Source organism: Nyctibius grandis, chromosome 3, assembly GCF_013368605.1.
Source record: "Nyctibius grandis isolate bNycGra1 chromosome 3, bNycGra1.pri, whole genome shotgun sequence".
In the NCBI taxonomy this organism is placed as follows: domain Eukaryota; kingdom Metazoa; phylum Chordata; class Aves; order Nyctibiiformes; family Nyctibiidae; genus Nyctibius; species Nyctibius grandis.
In genome coordinates, this window is record NC_090660.1 from 114,546,624 (window position 1) to 114,562,325 (window position 15,702).

At 50.7% G+C, this 15,702-nt stretch overlaps 1 protein-coding gene across 3 annotated transcripts in view; it reads left to right on the plus strand.

Annotated features, from left to right (window-relative positions):
• The window catches only part of ARHGAP39 (Rho GTPase activating protein 39), a 165,431-nt gene that overhangs the window by 76,982 nt on the left and 72,747 nt on the right, over positions 1 to 15,702 (plus strand). For 2 of the 3 annotated variants that reach the window (XM_068395734.1, XM_068395736.1), the window contains exon 1: positions 5,865 to 5,918. The exons of the other annotated variant lie outside the window; for it this stretch is intronic. In XM_068395734.1, the coding sequence (XP_068251835.1) occupies positions 5,869 to 5,918 (50 nt within the window). In that variant the 5' untranslated portion in view covers positions 5,865 to 5,868. Of the gene's footprint in view, positions 1 to 5,864; positions 5,919 to 15,702 lie in introns of those variants that run through there. 3 annotated transcript variants of the gene reach the window in all.

A 15,702-nucleotide genomic window follows, 5' to 3' on the forward strand; every position in this document is an offset into this window, starting at 1 on the left:
GCAGTGATGTAGGCATCGGTTTTGTTCGGGAGTGCGTTTCTCTGAGGGTGCCCAGCAGAGCTGGAGTGTACTAAAAGCCTTGAATAGCTCAAGCTGAATGAAAAAGCTGTGAGGTTGGAGGCCTCTGTATGGGTTTTTTTGCCTTTTGTTTTAGTACCAAATTAGCAAACGGCACTCTTTTATTTCTGTAGCTCTTCTAGAATTTGGAGGAGGAGGAGGAACAAAAGCAAGCTGCTGGCAATGTATCATTTTGAAACCAGTATGTGGCTGTTGACAAATAGGCACGTAGTTATGGTGATGCACAGCCCACCTTCAGACCCCGGAGAACGGGATTTAACGGCAGGTTTCTGCACTTTTCCCCGATTGGAAATAACGCAGCAAGTCCTCTGAAGAATTTTGTTCCCTAGAGCTGTCAAACACTAAATGTTTTATGTGGCCTGTCGATTCAGGCAACGCTTTTGAGTAGGATGAACACAAAATCTCCATAAATGGCATAAACAGCTGGGATTGAGAGCACAACTCTTACGAAACACCTACTTCTGCGCTCACCCAAGGAGGTTGCAGCCACCTTCTTGGGTCTGGAGACTTCATGGATGCATGAGTTTTAAGGTAGTTAGAACTGACACACATTAACCTCTCCTCCTGCCTTGCTCCAGAAGCTGCAGAGCATCTCTTAGAGGGGAAGGTGTTGTTGTTTCCTCTGCACAGCTGGAGACTTGATGTTTGACAAGAAGATAATCCCAACTCTATGGAGCAAGGACAGAGGGATACATGGAAATGTCCTCCTGCTTGCCACTGTAGGAGCTGCTCCTCTCCTTCCTGAATACAGATTGGGCCATGAGTGGATTGAGAGCAGCCCTGAGGAGAAAGACTTGGGGGTGATGGGTGACGAGAAGCTCACCATGAGCCGGCAACGTGCGCTGGCAGCCCAGAAAGCCACCCGTGTCCTGGGCTGCATCCCCAGCAGCGTGGCCAGCAGGGCGAGGGAGGGGATTCTGCCCCTCTGCTCTGCTCTCCTGAGACCCCCCCTGCAGTGCTGCGTCCAGCAAGAAGGACATGGAGCTGTTGGAGTGAGTCCAGAGGAGGCCACAAAGGTGATCAGAGATTGGAGCCTCTCTGCTCTGGAGACAGGCTGAGAGAGTTGGGGTTGTTCAGCCTGGAGAAGAGAAGGCTCCAGGGAGACCTTGTAGCACCTTCCAGTGCCTGAAGGGGCTACAGGAAAGCGGGAGAGGGGCTTTTGACAAGGGCCTGGAGTGACAGGACGAGGGGGAACGGTTTTAAACTGCAAGAGGGGAGATTGAGATGAGATCTGAGGAAGCAATTCTTTGGTGTGAGGGTGGTGAGAGCCTGGCCCAGGTTGCCCAGAGAAGCTGTGGCTGCCCCCTCCCTGGAGGTGTTCAAGGCCAGGTTGGATGGGCCTTGAGCAACCTGGTCTAGTGGAAGGTGTCCCTGCCCGTGGCAGGGGGGTTGAAACTAGATGATCTTTAAGGTCCCTTCCAACCCAAACCATTCTATGGTTCCCTGTGATAACTAAGGTGGGCTTGTCCAACCTCATGCACTCCTCGGTGACTGTGCCCATGGCAGGTCTTCTCAACTCTTCTCCAGTTGGCCAGCCAGATACCACCTTAAGCACTGGAGAAGTGGGGGGCAGGGAGGGAAAGCCAAATTTGGCTGGGCAGAGGACAGCTCTAATCCTCCAGATGGGATTCTTGCCCACAAAGTGCTCAGTGAAATGGGACAGAAGGCCAAGGCATGAAACCAAGAGCGTGAAACACGCCGGAGCTCTTTGCATGTTTGGTCAGGCTTCCTGTGCCGCACGGCTTGTGCAATCTGGGTGCTTTCCAAGGCTCCATGAAGTGATGTCGCTGCTGGTTTTTTCTTCCCTTTTCTCTCTGTTGGGAGTGGCTGGGACGACATAACTGCATATGGACATCTTTGGATAGCAGAGGTCTATGTGATACTGCTGGCTCTTGACCAATATAGCACGGAAAGGTACCTGCGGCGCTTGGAACGGAAGAGCGACGAGATCTTTGAGATCTCCTGGCTTCCGTGAGGAGCATCAGACCAGGCTCTGGAAAGTGCTGTCATGCAGAAACAAAGCTTTGCCCCTGTCCCAGACAGCCCAGCGTGGCTGAACAGATGGTGCTGCAGCCTAATCATTCCAGGAATGTCGTCCCAACCATTGAATAATTGGTGTGGGGGAGAGCCTCTTCCTCGCTGAGGACCAGATGGGTCTGCTGCGTCTTCTTAGAGGTCATTGCGTTAATGTGAGCGTTTAATGAGAGCTGGGCTGCTTCAGCGTGGAGAGGAGGCTGAGAGTGGCTCCAGCTGTCATCTGCACCTACCTAATGGGGCGATAGTGAAGACAAAACCAGGGTCTTCCATGGACACCTTCCACTACACCAGGTTGCTCCCAGCCCCATCCAACCTGCCCTTGAACACCTCCAGGGAGGGGGCAGCCACAGCTTCTCTGGGCAACCTGGGCCAGGCTCTCACCACCCTCACACCAAAGAATTGCTTCCTCACATCTCATCTCAATCTCCCCTCTTGCAATTTAAAACTGTTCCCCCTCGTCCTGTCACTCCAGGCCCTTGTCAAAAGCCCCTCTCCCGCTTTCCTGTAGCCCCTTCAGGCACTGGAAGGTGCTAGAAGGTCTCCCCACAGCCTTCCCTTCTCCAGGCTGAACAGCCCCAGCTCTCTCAGCCTGTCCCCAGAGCAGAGGGGCTCCAGCCCTCTGAGCATCTCCGTGGCCTCCTCTGGACTCACTCCAACAGCTCCGTGTCCTTCTTATTTTGGTGCCCCCAGAGCTGAACGCAGCACTGCAGGGGGGGTCTCCCGAGAGCGGAGCAGAGGGGCAGAATCAGCAGAGTAAAGGGGCAGAATCAAAATATCTATAGATATCTAATGATGACCTGGTAGCCCTGCTGCTGGTGGCTGGGCTGAGCTTGCTCTGCTGCAAGATCACACTAACTCGCAGAAGAATCTTGGGGTTCTTCAGACCTAGCGCTTAGTTAATATTTGGGTTCCTCTAAAACCTGATTTCTTTCTGCTCTTTGTCCTTCTGATCTCTTCATGCTTAGCCTACAGTATGTGTTTAATTCCTGTTGCTAAATTGGAAGTAAAAGTATGGAACTGGTAGACTCTGCCAGGTTGGATGGGGCTTGGAGCAACCTGGTCTGGTGGAAGGTGTCCCTGCCCGTGGCAGGGGGTTGGAACTAGATGATCTTTAAGGTCCCTTCCAACCCAAACCAGTCTGTGATTCTGTAGGATAGTCCTCAAAACTCGCCCTGGATGGTCAGCTCGGACGATCCTACGGTCGTTGCGTTTGCCGAAGGGTGTGAGCCTCAGGAATCCGCTGCTTCTGCCAGAGGAGCCTCTGGAAGCAGCAAATGCTCTCACACCTGCCAAGTCACTCTCTCGTGCTGGGTTATTCACTTCGGGATGGGTTTTGCTCTTGGGGCAGGTTTCCTTTTACAAAGTTCATTCCAAGGACTGGCGTAACATGAAAGCGTTTCATTTCGTCGCATTGATTTAATGTGATTTGTGTAAAAGTAGCAATTTGAGGTGAAATGTTATTTATTGACATCCCTGATTCATTTCTTAACATTAAATATCCAAGTTTTAGTCCATGGAACTGATAAAAAATTCAAAATATTTTTATCTGGCATTCTTTTTTTTAAAGTTTCAAGGTTACTTAGGCCTGTCTTGCAGTTGTTCACTTTATCCTTAAGGTCAGCTGGGGTTTTTTTTCCCCTAAAAGAAAGGAGAATGCAATTCTGCTCACAGGCTTTGCTGTGGACACTTTATAAAAATTGACTTTGTCATCTCATCCAAGAGCATTTGTGGAAAGTCTGTGGAAGTGACTGGTCTGCTTTGCTCCAGCACTTTTTTTGGTTAGTTTATAATATATAAAAGCACAGGGGAGAAGCTTGGGAAGCAGGGTGCAGAAGGATACTCTTGCTTTACACTTGTTGTATAAGTAATAAAATAGTTTCCCAGTGCTACACCCAGTTATTTCCTGATGCAGGGGCTTTATGATACGGCGTGAGAAGGTGCCTGCACTGGAGGTAGGAAGCCAGGACTCTTTAGTACCATAGAATCATAGAATGGTTTGGGTGGGAAGGGACCTTAAAGCCCATCCAGTCCCAACCCCCCGCCGTGGGCAGGGACACCTTCCACCAGACCAGGTTGCTCCAAGCCCCATCCAACCTGGCCTTGAACCCTGCCAGGGAGGGGGCAGCCACAGCTTCTCTGGGCAACCTGGGCCAGGCTCTCACCACCCTCACACCAAAGAATTGCTTCCTCACATCTCATCTCAATCTCCCCTCCTGCAGTTTAAAACCGTTCCCCCTCGTCCTGTCACTCCATGCCCTTGTCAAAAGCCCCTCTCCCGCTTTTCTGTAGCCCCTTCAGGTACTGGAAGGTGCTAGAAGGTCTCCCTGGAGCCTTCTCTTCTCCAGGCTGAACAGCCCCAGCTCTCTCAGCCTGTCTCCAGAGCAGAGGGGCTCCAGCCCTCTGAGCATCTCCGTGGCCTCCTCTGGACTCGCTCCAACAGCTCCGTGTCCTTCTTCTGTTGGGCCCCAGAGCTGGACGCAGCACTGCAGGGGGGGTCTCCCGAGAGCGGAGCAGAGGGGCAGAATCCCCTCCCTCGCCCTGCTGGCCACGCTGCTGGGGATGCAGCCCAGGACACGGGTGGCTTTCTGGGCTGCCAGCGCACGTTGCTGGCTCATGGTGAGCTTCTCGTCACCCATCACCCCCAAGCCCTTCTCCTCAGGGCTGCTCTCCATCCCTTCATCCCCCACCCTATACTGATGCTGGGGATTGCCCTGAGCCAAGTGCAGGACCTTGCACTTGGCCTTGTTGAACCTCATGATGTTCACATGAGCACGTTGGCTTTGCTCTGTTTCTCTCCACGCCTGTGTCTCAGTGACCAGAGGTGGCTTTCTTCTCGCTTTCTGGGCTTTTCTGACTGGCATAGCACAGATGCTCTTGGTTTTGGGGTGCCCTTCTGCTGCTGTGTTAGTTCTAGCTGGCGTAATGACGGCACAAAGGAGAAGCTCATCTCACGGGAGTGTCTCCTTCAAGTGGTCATGAAGTGTGTGCAGCCACCAGGAGAATTTTAAATTTAACTCTTGAAATGTAAGGTATTTGCATCCCCCCGGGAGCAGGAATGGTCCTGGGGAAGGGCTAATGTAAGGAATCACAGCTGGATGCTCACGGCTCCGCTGGGAAGGTGCGGACCCATATATCCTCCTAGATGGAGTCTACAACTCTAGTTGCAGTCTACAACTACCTGAAGGGAGGTTGTAGTGCAGTGGGAGTCGGCCTCTTCTCCCAGGCAACCAGCTATAGGACAAGAGGACACAGCCTCAAGCTTCTCCAGGGGAGGTTCAGGTTGGACATGAGGAAGCATTTCTTCTCAGCAAGGGTCATTAGCCATTGGAAGGGGCTGCCCAGGGAGGTGGTGGAGTCACCATCTCTGGAGGGGTTTAAGAAAAGCCTGGCCATGGCACTTGGCGCCATGGTCTAGTTGCCATGGTGGTGTGAGGGCAATGGTTGGACTTGATGATCCCAGAGGGTTCTTCCAACCTCATTGATTCTGTGATTCTATGGGGAGAAGGTTTGAGGGAAGGAGGAGATGGGGTGGGGGGGCCACCAGCTTTCCTATCTCACTTTTAAATCATCCTGGCAGCCTGAATGACAGATTTCACACCAACTGTGCCGAGCGCTTGGATCCTGCGCCCGGGCACGAGACGTGCTATCGGAGTGATTTATAATAGCGGCACATATGGCCAGGTTTCCATGCGGGTAGCAGGCATTTCCCTTCCGTTTTACTTCTTCTTTTTGTCCCTGCTTGTGTTTGGAGCGATGTTGGAGGCTTTTTGTTTTTCTATCACTTATTCTGGTAGCAAAATACGGTGCGTGGAGGGGTTAGGGAGGGGCTTGGGGAGATGGGTGGTGAGAAACTCCGACTGTCACACGGTGCACGGCTGTAAATCTGCTCCTGCCTTTCTGCAGAGGGATTTAGTGGTGGGTCAAGCAAGCTTCTCCCTGCTGCTCTGCTTGGGAGGGGGTTCGTTTGCTAAATGAATGGATGAGGCTTGGAGCAACCTGGTCTGGAGGAAGGTGTCCCTGCCTGTGGCGGGGGGGGGTGGACATTAGGAAGAATTTCTTTTCAGAAAGGGTCATTAGCCATTGGAATGGGCTGCCCAGGGAGGTGGTGGAGTCACCATCTCTGGAGGGGTTTAAGAAAAGCCTGGCCATGGCACTTAGTGCCCTGGTCTAGTTGCCATGGTGGTGTGAGGGCAATGGTTGGACTCGATGAGCCCAGAGGGCTCTTCCAACCTGGTTGATTCTGTGATTCTGTGAACTAGATGATCTTTAAGGTCCCTTCCAACCCAAACCCTTCTATGATTCTATGATTTTATGATTCCAAATGAGATTTGCTGTCTAGGGCTACCGTCTCGATGCTTCGAAGCAACGAGCACTTTGTGTTTTAACAGCGTTATCTCCTAGTCCTATAAATATCCCCGCATCGCTGTCGGGAAGAGGGAGAGTGCTGCTTCCTCATGTTTTCTTCCTATCAGAGGAGGACCGAGAGGTTATCTGATATTTAGGTGGGAGCAGGCTCTTGCTGGTAATCTCTCTGCCGTTATTCAGAAAGGTCAGCTTGTCTTACAGGCTCTAATTACTTTAATCATCACAGGGATTTTTTAGGGTCAAACTCGGCGTTTACAGGATGCAGCAACTGCGACGGTTAAATCGAGTTGACGTCCTGGGAACAAGGATTGCTTGTTTTCATCCCCGGGCTTCTTGGCGTGAGTCATCCCAAATCGTTGCCCTCCTCCTCCTCCTCCTCCTCCTCCTGTTGTCCCGAGCCCAGCCGCGATGGGAAATCAAATGATGTCAGGGCCATGACAGGTGGCTGCTTTTTGGCCTCAAAACTGGGCAAATCACCTGCTCGCCAGCAGCTGCCGCTTCCAGCCCTGCCTCCGCCGCTGCAAGAGTTAGGACAAGGTCCTTCTGCCTTGCCCTAAGCAAAAACAACCCTAAAACCCTGCTCGATATTTGCAAGGCAGGCACTTGACCCCAGCTGAGCTGTGCCAATGTTTAATCTTGCTCTGGCAAGCCCTCGGGGATGAGGCATATTTTTGTCTGTATGTCAGAGCTGGTGTTCGTCGTTCCTCTAAGTCGGGCTTTCGCAGACCTCCAGCTTGTTAAATATTTCGGAGTTCAACAGCACAGGCTGTGCTTTCAGACTTGCTTTCCACAGCTTGCGCTGAGGTTTAGCAAATCTGTGCACACAACCTTTTCCAGACACCCGTGCAGTGCTCGTTAGCGCTAAATGAGCTTATTGTGGATTATTCCTTGTGCTCCGGCGTTATCAGATATTCTCCTTTTCCTCCTGGTGATGTCCCGCTGAGAGAGCTGGGGCTGTTCAGCCTGGAGAAGAGAAGGCTTCGGGGAGACCTTCTAGCACCTTCCAGTGCCTGAAGGGGCTACAGGAAAGCGGGAGAGGGGCTTTTGACAAGGGCCTGGAGTGACAGGACGAGGGGGAACGGTTTTAAACTGCGAGAGGGGAGATTGAGATATTAGGAAGCAATTCTTTGGTGTGAGGGTGGTGAGAGCCTGGCCCAGGTTGCCCAGAGAAGCTGTGGCTGCCCCCTCCCTGGCAGTGTTCAAGGCCAGGTTGGATGGGGCTGGGAGCAACCTGGTCTGGTGGAAGGTGTCCCTGCCCGTGGCAGGGGGTTGGAACTGGATGATCTTTAAGGTCCCTTCCAACCCAAACCATTCTGTGATTCTATGATTCTATCTTTGTCATGAGAACCCTTGTGAAAGGACAAACTTGGCACCGGGGCCAACTTGGTCTACCACAGCTGCAAGTTAAATATTTAAGGGTGTCTATTTCCAGGACTTCAGTCCTGTGCTGTAAACTGCTTTAACTTCCCCATGTTAAATCTGTGAAGTGGCATTAACCTCCTCTGCTCCGATGCCGCTTGAATTAGCAAAGAGGTGTGAAGTTTGCATAGAATTCATAGAATCACAGAATGGTTTGGGTTAGGCAACTAGAGACAGGACAAGAGGACACAGCCTCAAGCTTCGCCAGGGGAGGGTCAGGTTGGACATTAGGAAGCATTTCTTCTCAGCAAGGGTCATTAGCCATTGGAAGGGGCTGCCCAGGGAGGTGGTGGAGTCACCATCTCTGGAGGGGTTTAAGAAAAGCCTGGACATGGCACTTAGTGCCCTGGTCTAGTTGCCATGGTGGTGTCAGGGCAATGGTTGGACTCGATGATCCCAGAGGTCTCTTCCAACCTCATTGATTCTGTGATTCTGTGACATCTCACCTTTCGTTTTGGTAGCACGTAGAAAGCATTATAGTGGAGCAAGGCGTGTAAAAATGGGCTAGAAATAAAGACCCAGCTTAGCTGAGCTGCATCCTTAGCTTAGCAAGGACCCATCTCTTCATCATCTCTGCCTGCACAAGTCTCTCTGCCAGGGCAGCAGCGCAGCTGGGCGTGGAGCCACGGGGAATTTGGGGGGGAAAAAAAATACTGAAGCGCTTGCCAATATTTTTATAGCCTTGGCTGGCTGGGAGCTCAGCTTTGTGGCGTTTGATATACGGCCCCTGATGTGGTTGTTTCCACGAGCTCAGAATTGACACGAGGGCTCTTGAGATTCGCAGAATCCCTTTTTGCAGAACTTTTTTTTGGGGGGGGGGATAAGTTTCTGCCTTCAGTTCTGATCACTCCTGATTTTTCTTGACTTGCTACAGGTTGTGGCTTGTTCGTAGGCTTTTGGCAAATGGCTTAAAGTTCAAAGCATTCCACTCAATATTTCACACTTCCAATATTGCAAAGAGATTATTACTATTAATAACACATTAATCATCTTTCCTCTGAAGATTTTGATTGGAAAAGCAAAATAAGATTTTTTTTTAAGCAGCATTAGAGTCGGCATTGGCAAGTCCCAGCGCTCGGGTAATCTTCAGTCTGAGTTTTTAGAAACTTCAGCACTGAAAACTTGGGTTTGTGAATCCAACACTGACACTCAAGTTGTACTAATGTCTAGACCTGATTTGGGGAGACACATATGGCGTGTTCTTACAGTGCCAGCGCAGATGAACCATCCAAAATGATCCGTCTTCAAGGTGGAAACCATCTGCTACGTTGGTTTGAGGAGGTGCAGCTTCACCCAGCACCCACCTCGATCCCACCTTGGAGGCTGGGTAAGACCCACCCTGGAAAAGCAACTCTGCCTGTCCCGAAATTGCCCCACAAACCCCAGCACCAGGGCATCGCCGAGTGACTAAGGCATAAGAGAAGCCGGTGTAAGGTGTCTTGCTAGTTGGTCTAGCTGGAAAGACGTGATTTGGATCCACTGGTTTGGATCTGGTTTGACTGGAAACCCATGTGGTCTTGGAGATTTAAAAAAAAACATGGATACTTGATAATAAAGCTCTTCTGCTGGACTGATGGATCTTCTGGGTGTTCAGCAGGGGTCTATGATGAGTGGAAATGCCTTCAGTAAATGAAAAGGTTCTTATAAAGCAACGCTCAATTGCTTTTTGGATGCAACCTCAGCATCCTGGAGAGGATGCTGGTTGCATACCGAGGTGCATGGATGGGTATCCCACATGCCCCAGCCCCTACTCCAGGAACAACTCCTGCTGCTTCCCTCTCTAGCTCATCCCACAGCACCCCCAGATCTCTTTGCACCCTTTTTGAACAGGCAATGGCAACAAACGATTCGGTGCTGCTGCCTCTCCCATGCTGCGTGGGCTGAGCTCTCCAGTCCTCAGCAAGGAGATGACTTGTGTTGTTCTGTTGGAGCGAGTCCAGAGGAGGCCACGAAGATGCTCAGAGGGCTGGAGCCCCTCTGCTCTGGAGACAGGCTGAGAGAGCTGGGGCTGTTCAGCCTGGAGAAGAGAAGGCTCCGGGGAGACCTTCTAGCACCTTCCAGTGCCTGAAGGGGCTACAGGAAAGCTCCAGGGGGACTTTTTACAAGGGCATGGAGTGACAGGATGAGGGGGAACGGTTTTAAACTGCAAGAGGGGAGATTGAGATGAGATCTGAGGAAACAATTCTTTGGTGTGAGGGTGGTGAGAGCCTGGCCCAGGTTGCCCAGAGAAGCTGTGGCTGCCCCCTCCCTGGCAGTGTTCAAGGCCAGGTTGGATGAGGCTTGGAGCAACGTGGTCTGGTGGAAGGTGTCCCTGCCCATGGCAGGGGGTTGGGACTGGATGGGCTTTAAGGTCCCTTCCAACCCAAACCAGTCTGGGATTCTTTGCTTCTGTCCTCAGCCATCGTCTTTCCTTTAAAACAAAACTTCTTAGAGGTTGATATCCTCAAGTCCTTGACCTCTTCAACTCCATGAAACAAGTCGACAAGCTAAAAAAGTTACTAGTTGGTGTACAGAGAGATACAGAATCACATAAGCCTCTGGTGAAAATGCTGGAGCTACTTTGAGAAGCTTGAGGTCAGCCTGGCAAATTTGCTGCTTTCATGCAGATACTTGATTCATCTCTGCCTGTTTGTGTTATCTGTTTTCTGGCAGCTTTCAGACTCCTTTTTTGGAGTTTAAAGGAGATAATACAGAGCTAACGCTCACGCTGTGAAGTTTGGATTGGGAGCATCGGTGCTCGCCAGAAAGCGGTCAAACTTGCTCTGATAAGAGGGAAAGAAATCGGATCCGTCCTATCCTCTTTCTGAAGCCGTCCTTTGAAGCCGCAAGGGTTTTTCATGTGCAAGCTGGTGTCTTATTCCTCTGTCCTCTAGGCCAGAAGGGATGTAACGATGCCAAAGACATCGATGCAAAATGGGACATTGGGCGATGGGAGGGGTAGAAAATCTTCACGTGGCTTCAACTCTACTCTCCACGACAAAGATTTGGTGAGCCACTGGTGAGGCCGCACCTTGAATCCTGTGTCCAATTCTGGGCCCCGCACTTCAAGAAAGATGTTGAGGTGTTGGAGCGAGTCCAGAGGAGGGCGTCCAAGCTGGGGAAGGGTCTGGAGGGTCTGACCTCCGAGAAACGGTTGAGGGAGCTGGGGGTGTTTAGCCTGGAGAAGAGGAGGCTCAGAGGTGACCTTAGTGCAGTCTACAACTACCTGAAGGGAGGTTGTAGCAGAGTGGGAGTCGGCCTCTTCTCCCAGGCAACCAGCCATAGGACAAGAGGACACAGCCTCAAGCTTGGCCAGGGGAGGTTCAGGTTGGACATTAGGAAGCATTTCTTCTCAGCAAGGGTCATTAGCCATTGGAAGGGGCTGCCCAGGGAGGTGGTGGAGTCACCATCTCTGGAGGTGTTTAAGAAAAGCCTGGACATGGCACTTAGTGCCCTGGTCTAGTTGCCATGGTGGTGTCAGGGCAATGGTTGGACTCGATGATCCCAGAGGGCTCTTCCAACCTCATTGATTCTGGGATTTCCCTGGGAAGGGGAAAAAAAAGTCTGGGGCAGAGCAGGGTGATCCTTCCCCCCCTGTTCCTTGCTGCTTCTGGGGATTTCCTAACCTTGGAATATCCTATTTAATAGCTACCGATGGGCTTGTCCTCCTTGAACTCGTCTAATTCTCTTTTGAACCTATTTATGGGTTTTGGCTTCATTGCTGAATTCATTCCACAGCTTAATTATGTGCTATGAAAAGTAATTTCCTTTAGTTGTCTTTTCAACCTCCTGCCTGATAACTCCGGAGTAACCAATAAAACGCATCCGGGAAAAAAAATAGTGAGTAATCGTTTCCTAGTCCTCTTCTCTGCATCACTTTTTAGGTGTAACGTGAAACTGGATTTTCAGCAATGTCTCCGCCGATCTAGAATAATCCTTGCTTGTATTTTACGCTCCTTTGGGACTTTTACATTCCTGGCTACCCTTTCCTAGGTCTAGCATATATATTTTTTTTTAAATTACTACAATGGCACAAACATACAAGATGTGAGTACTTCTTGGTGAACTTGCCCCATGATCATAGAATCATAGAATATTAGGGGTTGGAAGGGACCTCTGGAGATCATCAAGTCCAACCCCCTGCCAGAGCAGGACCAATCTAGGGCAGGTCACACAGGAACGCATCCAGATGGTTCTTGAAAGTCTCCAGAGAAGGAGACTCCACAACTTCTCTGGGGAGCTTGTTCCAGTGCTCTGTAACCCTCACAGTAAAGAAGTTCTTCCTCATGGTGAGGTTGAACTTCCCGTGCTCCAGCTTGCATCCATTGCCCCTTGTCCTGTCGCAGGGCACCAGTGAAAAGAGGTTGCCCCTGTCCTCTTGACACCCAGCCCTCATCTATTTATACCCATTAATCACATCCCCTCTCAGGCTTCTCTTCTCCACACTCAAAAGCCCCAGGTCTCTCAACCTTTCCTCCTAAGGCAGGTGTTCCAGTCCCTTCATCGTCCTCGTAGCCCTCCATTGGACTCTCTCCAGTAGGTCTCTGTCCCTCTTGAACTGGGGAGCCCAGAACTGAACGCAACACTCCCAGTGAGGTCTCACCAGGATAGAGTAGAGGGGGAGGAGGACCTCCCTTGATCTGCTACACACTCTTAATGCACCCCAGGATCCCATTGGCCTTCTTGGCCACGAGGGCACATTGCTGTCCCCTGGATAACTTGTTGTCCACCAGGACTCCAAGATCCTTCTCCACAGAGCTGCTCTCTAGCAGATCACCTCCTAACCTGCACTGGTGCATTTTATTCCTCCTCCCCAGGTGCAGGACTCTGCACTTACTCTTGATGTGCTCTGTCCTCTTTATTCCTTCCCCAGTAGTTCCTGACACCTGGGATAGGAAGGGTGGCACATGACAGAGCTTCTGGATTCCCCTGGGATCCCTGCTGACCCTCAGCACCATCTTACCACTAAGGCTTGGAGACCCTAAACCCATGACCAGATGCCATCTCATCACGGTTCATTTCATCTGTGACATCTTCACGCTTTTTTTCCTGAAATCTCCGTTGGACGTAGTTTATTCATTTCAGTTTTATCCTCAAATAAGAAAGACTTTAATGTGGGAACGCTCCTCATATTTGAATTTAGTCTTGCTGCTATGGCCTTGGTTTTGGTTGCTTTTTTCTCTCCTTGTTTATCCATCAGCTGTTCCCCACACCTGACACACACCAGTTCCTAGTAGATTCCTTTATTGAAGCTTTAATTTTCTTTTATCATCTCCATTTTAGTTTAGTTTCTATGGGAACAGAGACAAAGAGGGAAATGGAACCTACCTACTCTCATCTTCCTACTAGGGCGCGTATTTTGTATACACACTGCAGTAGTTGAGAGAGGTTGAAGTTCAGGAGGCTGCTTGGCTTCATCCAACAGGTCTTGTGTGAGCGAGCTGTGGGGTTAGATCAGGCAGAGGGTTACAAAACGATGTTGTAATATTCTGCTTTGTCTACACTCGGGGGCAAAAAGAGCTGGGAAACCTCTATGGGAGTGTCTGCGAGCAGAAATAATCACGAGGCAGCCTCCTGCCCTCCTGGGGACTGTTCCTTGATGTTAAGCCTGAGGTCTCTGGTGGTGAATCTCATCGCAAATCTCAGGGATTTTGATTCCCAGTGGGAGTGGGGTGTTGCAGCAGGGATGTGCATTCTGGTTTGGGAGCCCTGAGATGGTGCTCGGTCCAACGCTGGAGAACATGAGACGTCCCTTTTGGGTCTCAGCTCCTGAGTCCCTGGTGGAGTCTGGTCATGGTGGGACATTGAGATGATCATAGAATCATATAGAATCATAGAACGGTTTGGGTTGGAAGGGACCTTAAAGATCATCTAGTTCCAACTCCCCTGCCATGTCAGGGACACCTTCCACCAGACCACGTTGCTCCAAGCCCCATCCAACCTGGCCTTGAACACTGCCAGGGAGGGGGCAGCCACAGCTTCTCTGGGCAACCTGGGCCAGGGTCTCCCTTGATGAGAGGGAGATGCACGTTCCCCTGCTCCGCATGGGCAAGGCAGCCTCTGCGCCTGGAGCAAATCTTGAAGGAACATCAGCACTTAGGTTTGTTCCTTCTGCCTTTTACAAGGTTTTTCTCACAGCTCGCCCGTGATTGGGGAAGACTAATTTCATTTGCACCCGCCCTTCGTTGCTTGAGCAGATCTTTGCAACGAAGCAAAGGCTCATGCAAGGTCTCTGCAGTTCCCATAGTGATTGTATTATTAATATTTAAAAGCGGCGTTCCAGGTTATCCAGATATCTATTTCTTCAGAAAAGAAAGGAGCTGGCAAGAGCTGTAGTTCCCGGTGTCAAGCTGGCAGAGAGAGCTGGGAGAATTAACCCTATGCAAAAATACTCCTCCATGGTTTGGCTTCCCAAAGTGCTGAAGAAGAGCCTGGCTAGCTGGGAGCAAGTTGCCCAGGAGCTTTCTCAGAAAGCATTTCAAGTGAACCGCCCGCAGCAATGGAGTATCTAAATACGTGTTACCCCAGTTTAACCGGGGCCAGGAATTACTTAGTGTCTGTAATTTAGACTGCAAATTACTCTTGGGTTGCAGATCTCATCTTCATATCTCCAGCAAATAAAAGGCACCAGATGACTTGGAGGTGGTTTAGCGCAGACGCCGTCAGTTCTGGGGCCCCCAACAGAAGAAGGACATGGAGCTGTTGGAGCGATGTTTTTTACGATGAGGGTGGTGAAACACCAGACCAGGTTGCCCAGTGAGGTGGTAGATGCCCCAGAGAGGTGGTAGATGCCCCAGAGAGGTGGTAGATGCCCCATCCCTGGAAGCATTCAAGGTCAGGTTGGACAGGGCTCTGAGCAACCTGATCTAGTTGAAGATGTCCCTGTTCATGGCAAGGGGGTTGGACTGGGTGACCTTCAAAGGTCCCTTCCCACCCAAACCCTTCCGTGGTGCTATGGACAGGGCTTTGAGCAATCCAATCTAGTGGAAGATGTCCCTGCTCATTGCAGGGAGATTGGACTAGGTGACCTTTGAAGGTCCCTTCCAACCCAAACCATTTGATGATTCTATGAAACATAATGATTCAGTGCCGTTAAAGTGAAAATCATTCTTCCCAGGCTTGCTTGCTAGGTGGCATCTCATCTTTTCCCAAGTGAGTCACTTGAGCTCCCCAGCTCTGCCTCGCTTCTTTCAGTCCCTGGAGCTTCATGCTGGAGAGCATGAAGGAGAAAAAGTCCAGGCTTGCAGGGGATCACTTATTTATGCTCATTTTCCCAGTCCTTTTTCTGGTGGAAGTTGAACTGCGTTGCCGGAGAGGCACTTTCTGAACAGAGTAGGTGGTGGTTGTGCAAATTGGAGAAGTTATTTATACGTTCCTGTACTCTGTCCCTCTCTTGCAGCGCGCTTTCCTCCTCCAGCGTGGCCGTGGGTGGAGAACTGCAGCTCCTTTTTTTCCTGGAACGTCTTTTTTGTTCACTTTATTACCAGAAACAAAAGCTGGAGGTAGAGTTAGACTTACAAGCCTGGGGGCAAGAGTTTCATCTGCTCATTCACGTCTTTCCAAGACATTGATCATTCTGGCTTTGGACCCAAAAATATCTTCTAGGGCAGTAATTTTTCAGCAGGGGTGTGCAGACTGCTGGAGACGTAGGAGACCTGGGGTTTGTGGAGGTTGGCACATGAAATGATGTTTCACGGCATCCCACTGCTCGAGGAACGCCTCTCCTTCATACAAAGAGTCTCCAAAACCTGTAGGCAGGATCAGGACTCGCTGCGTCACACTCGTTAACGAGCCTCTGTCGTGGCACTAATTGCTTAAAGCTTC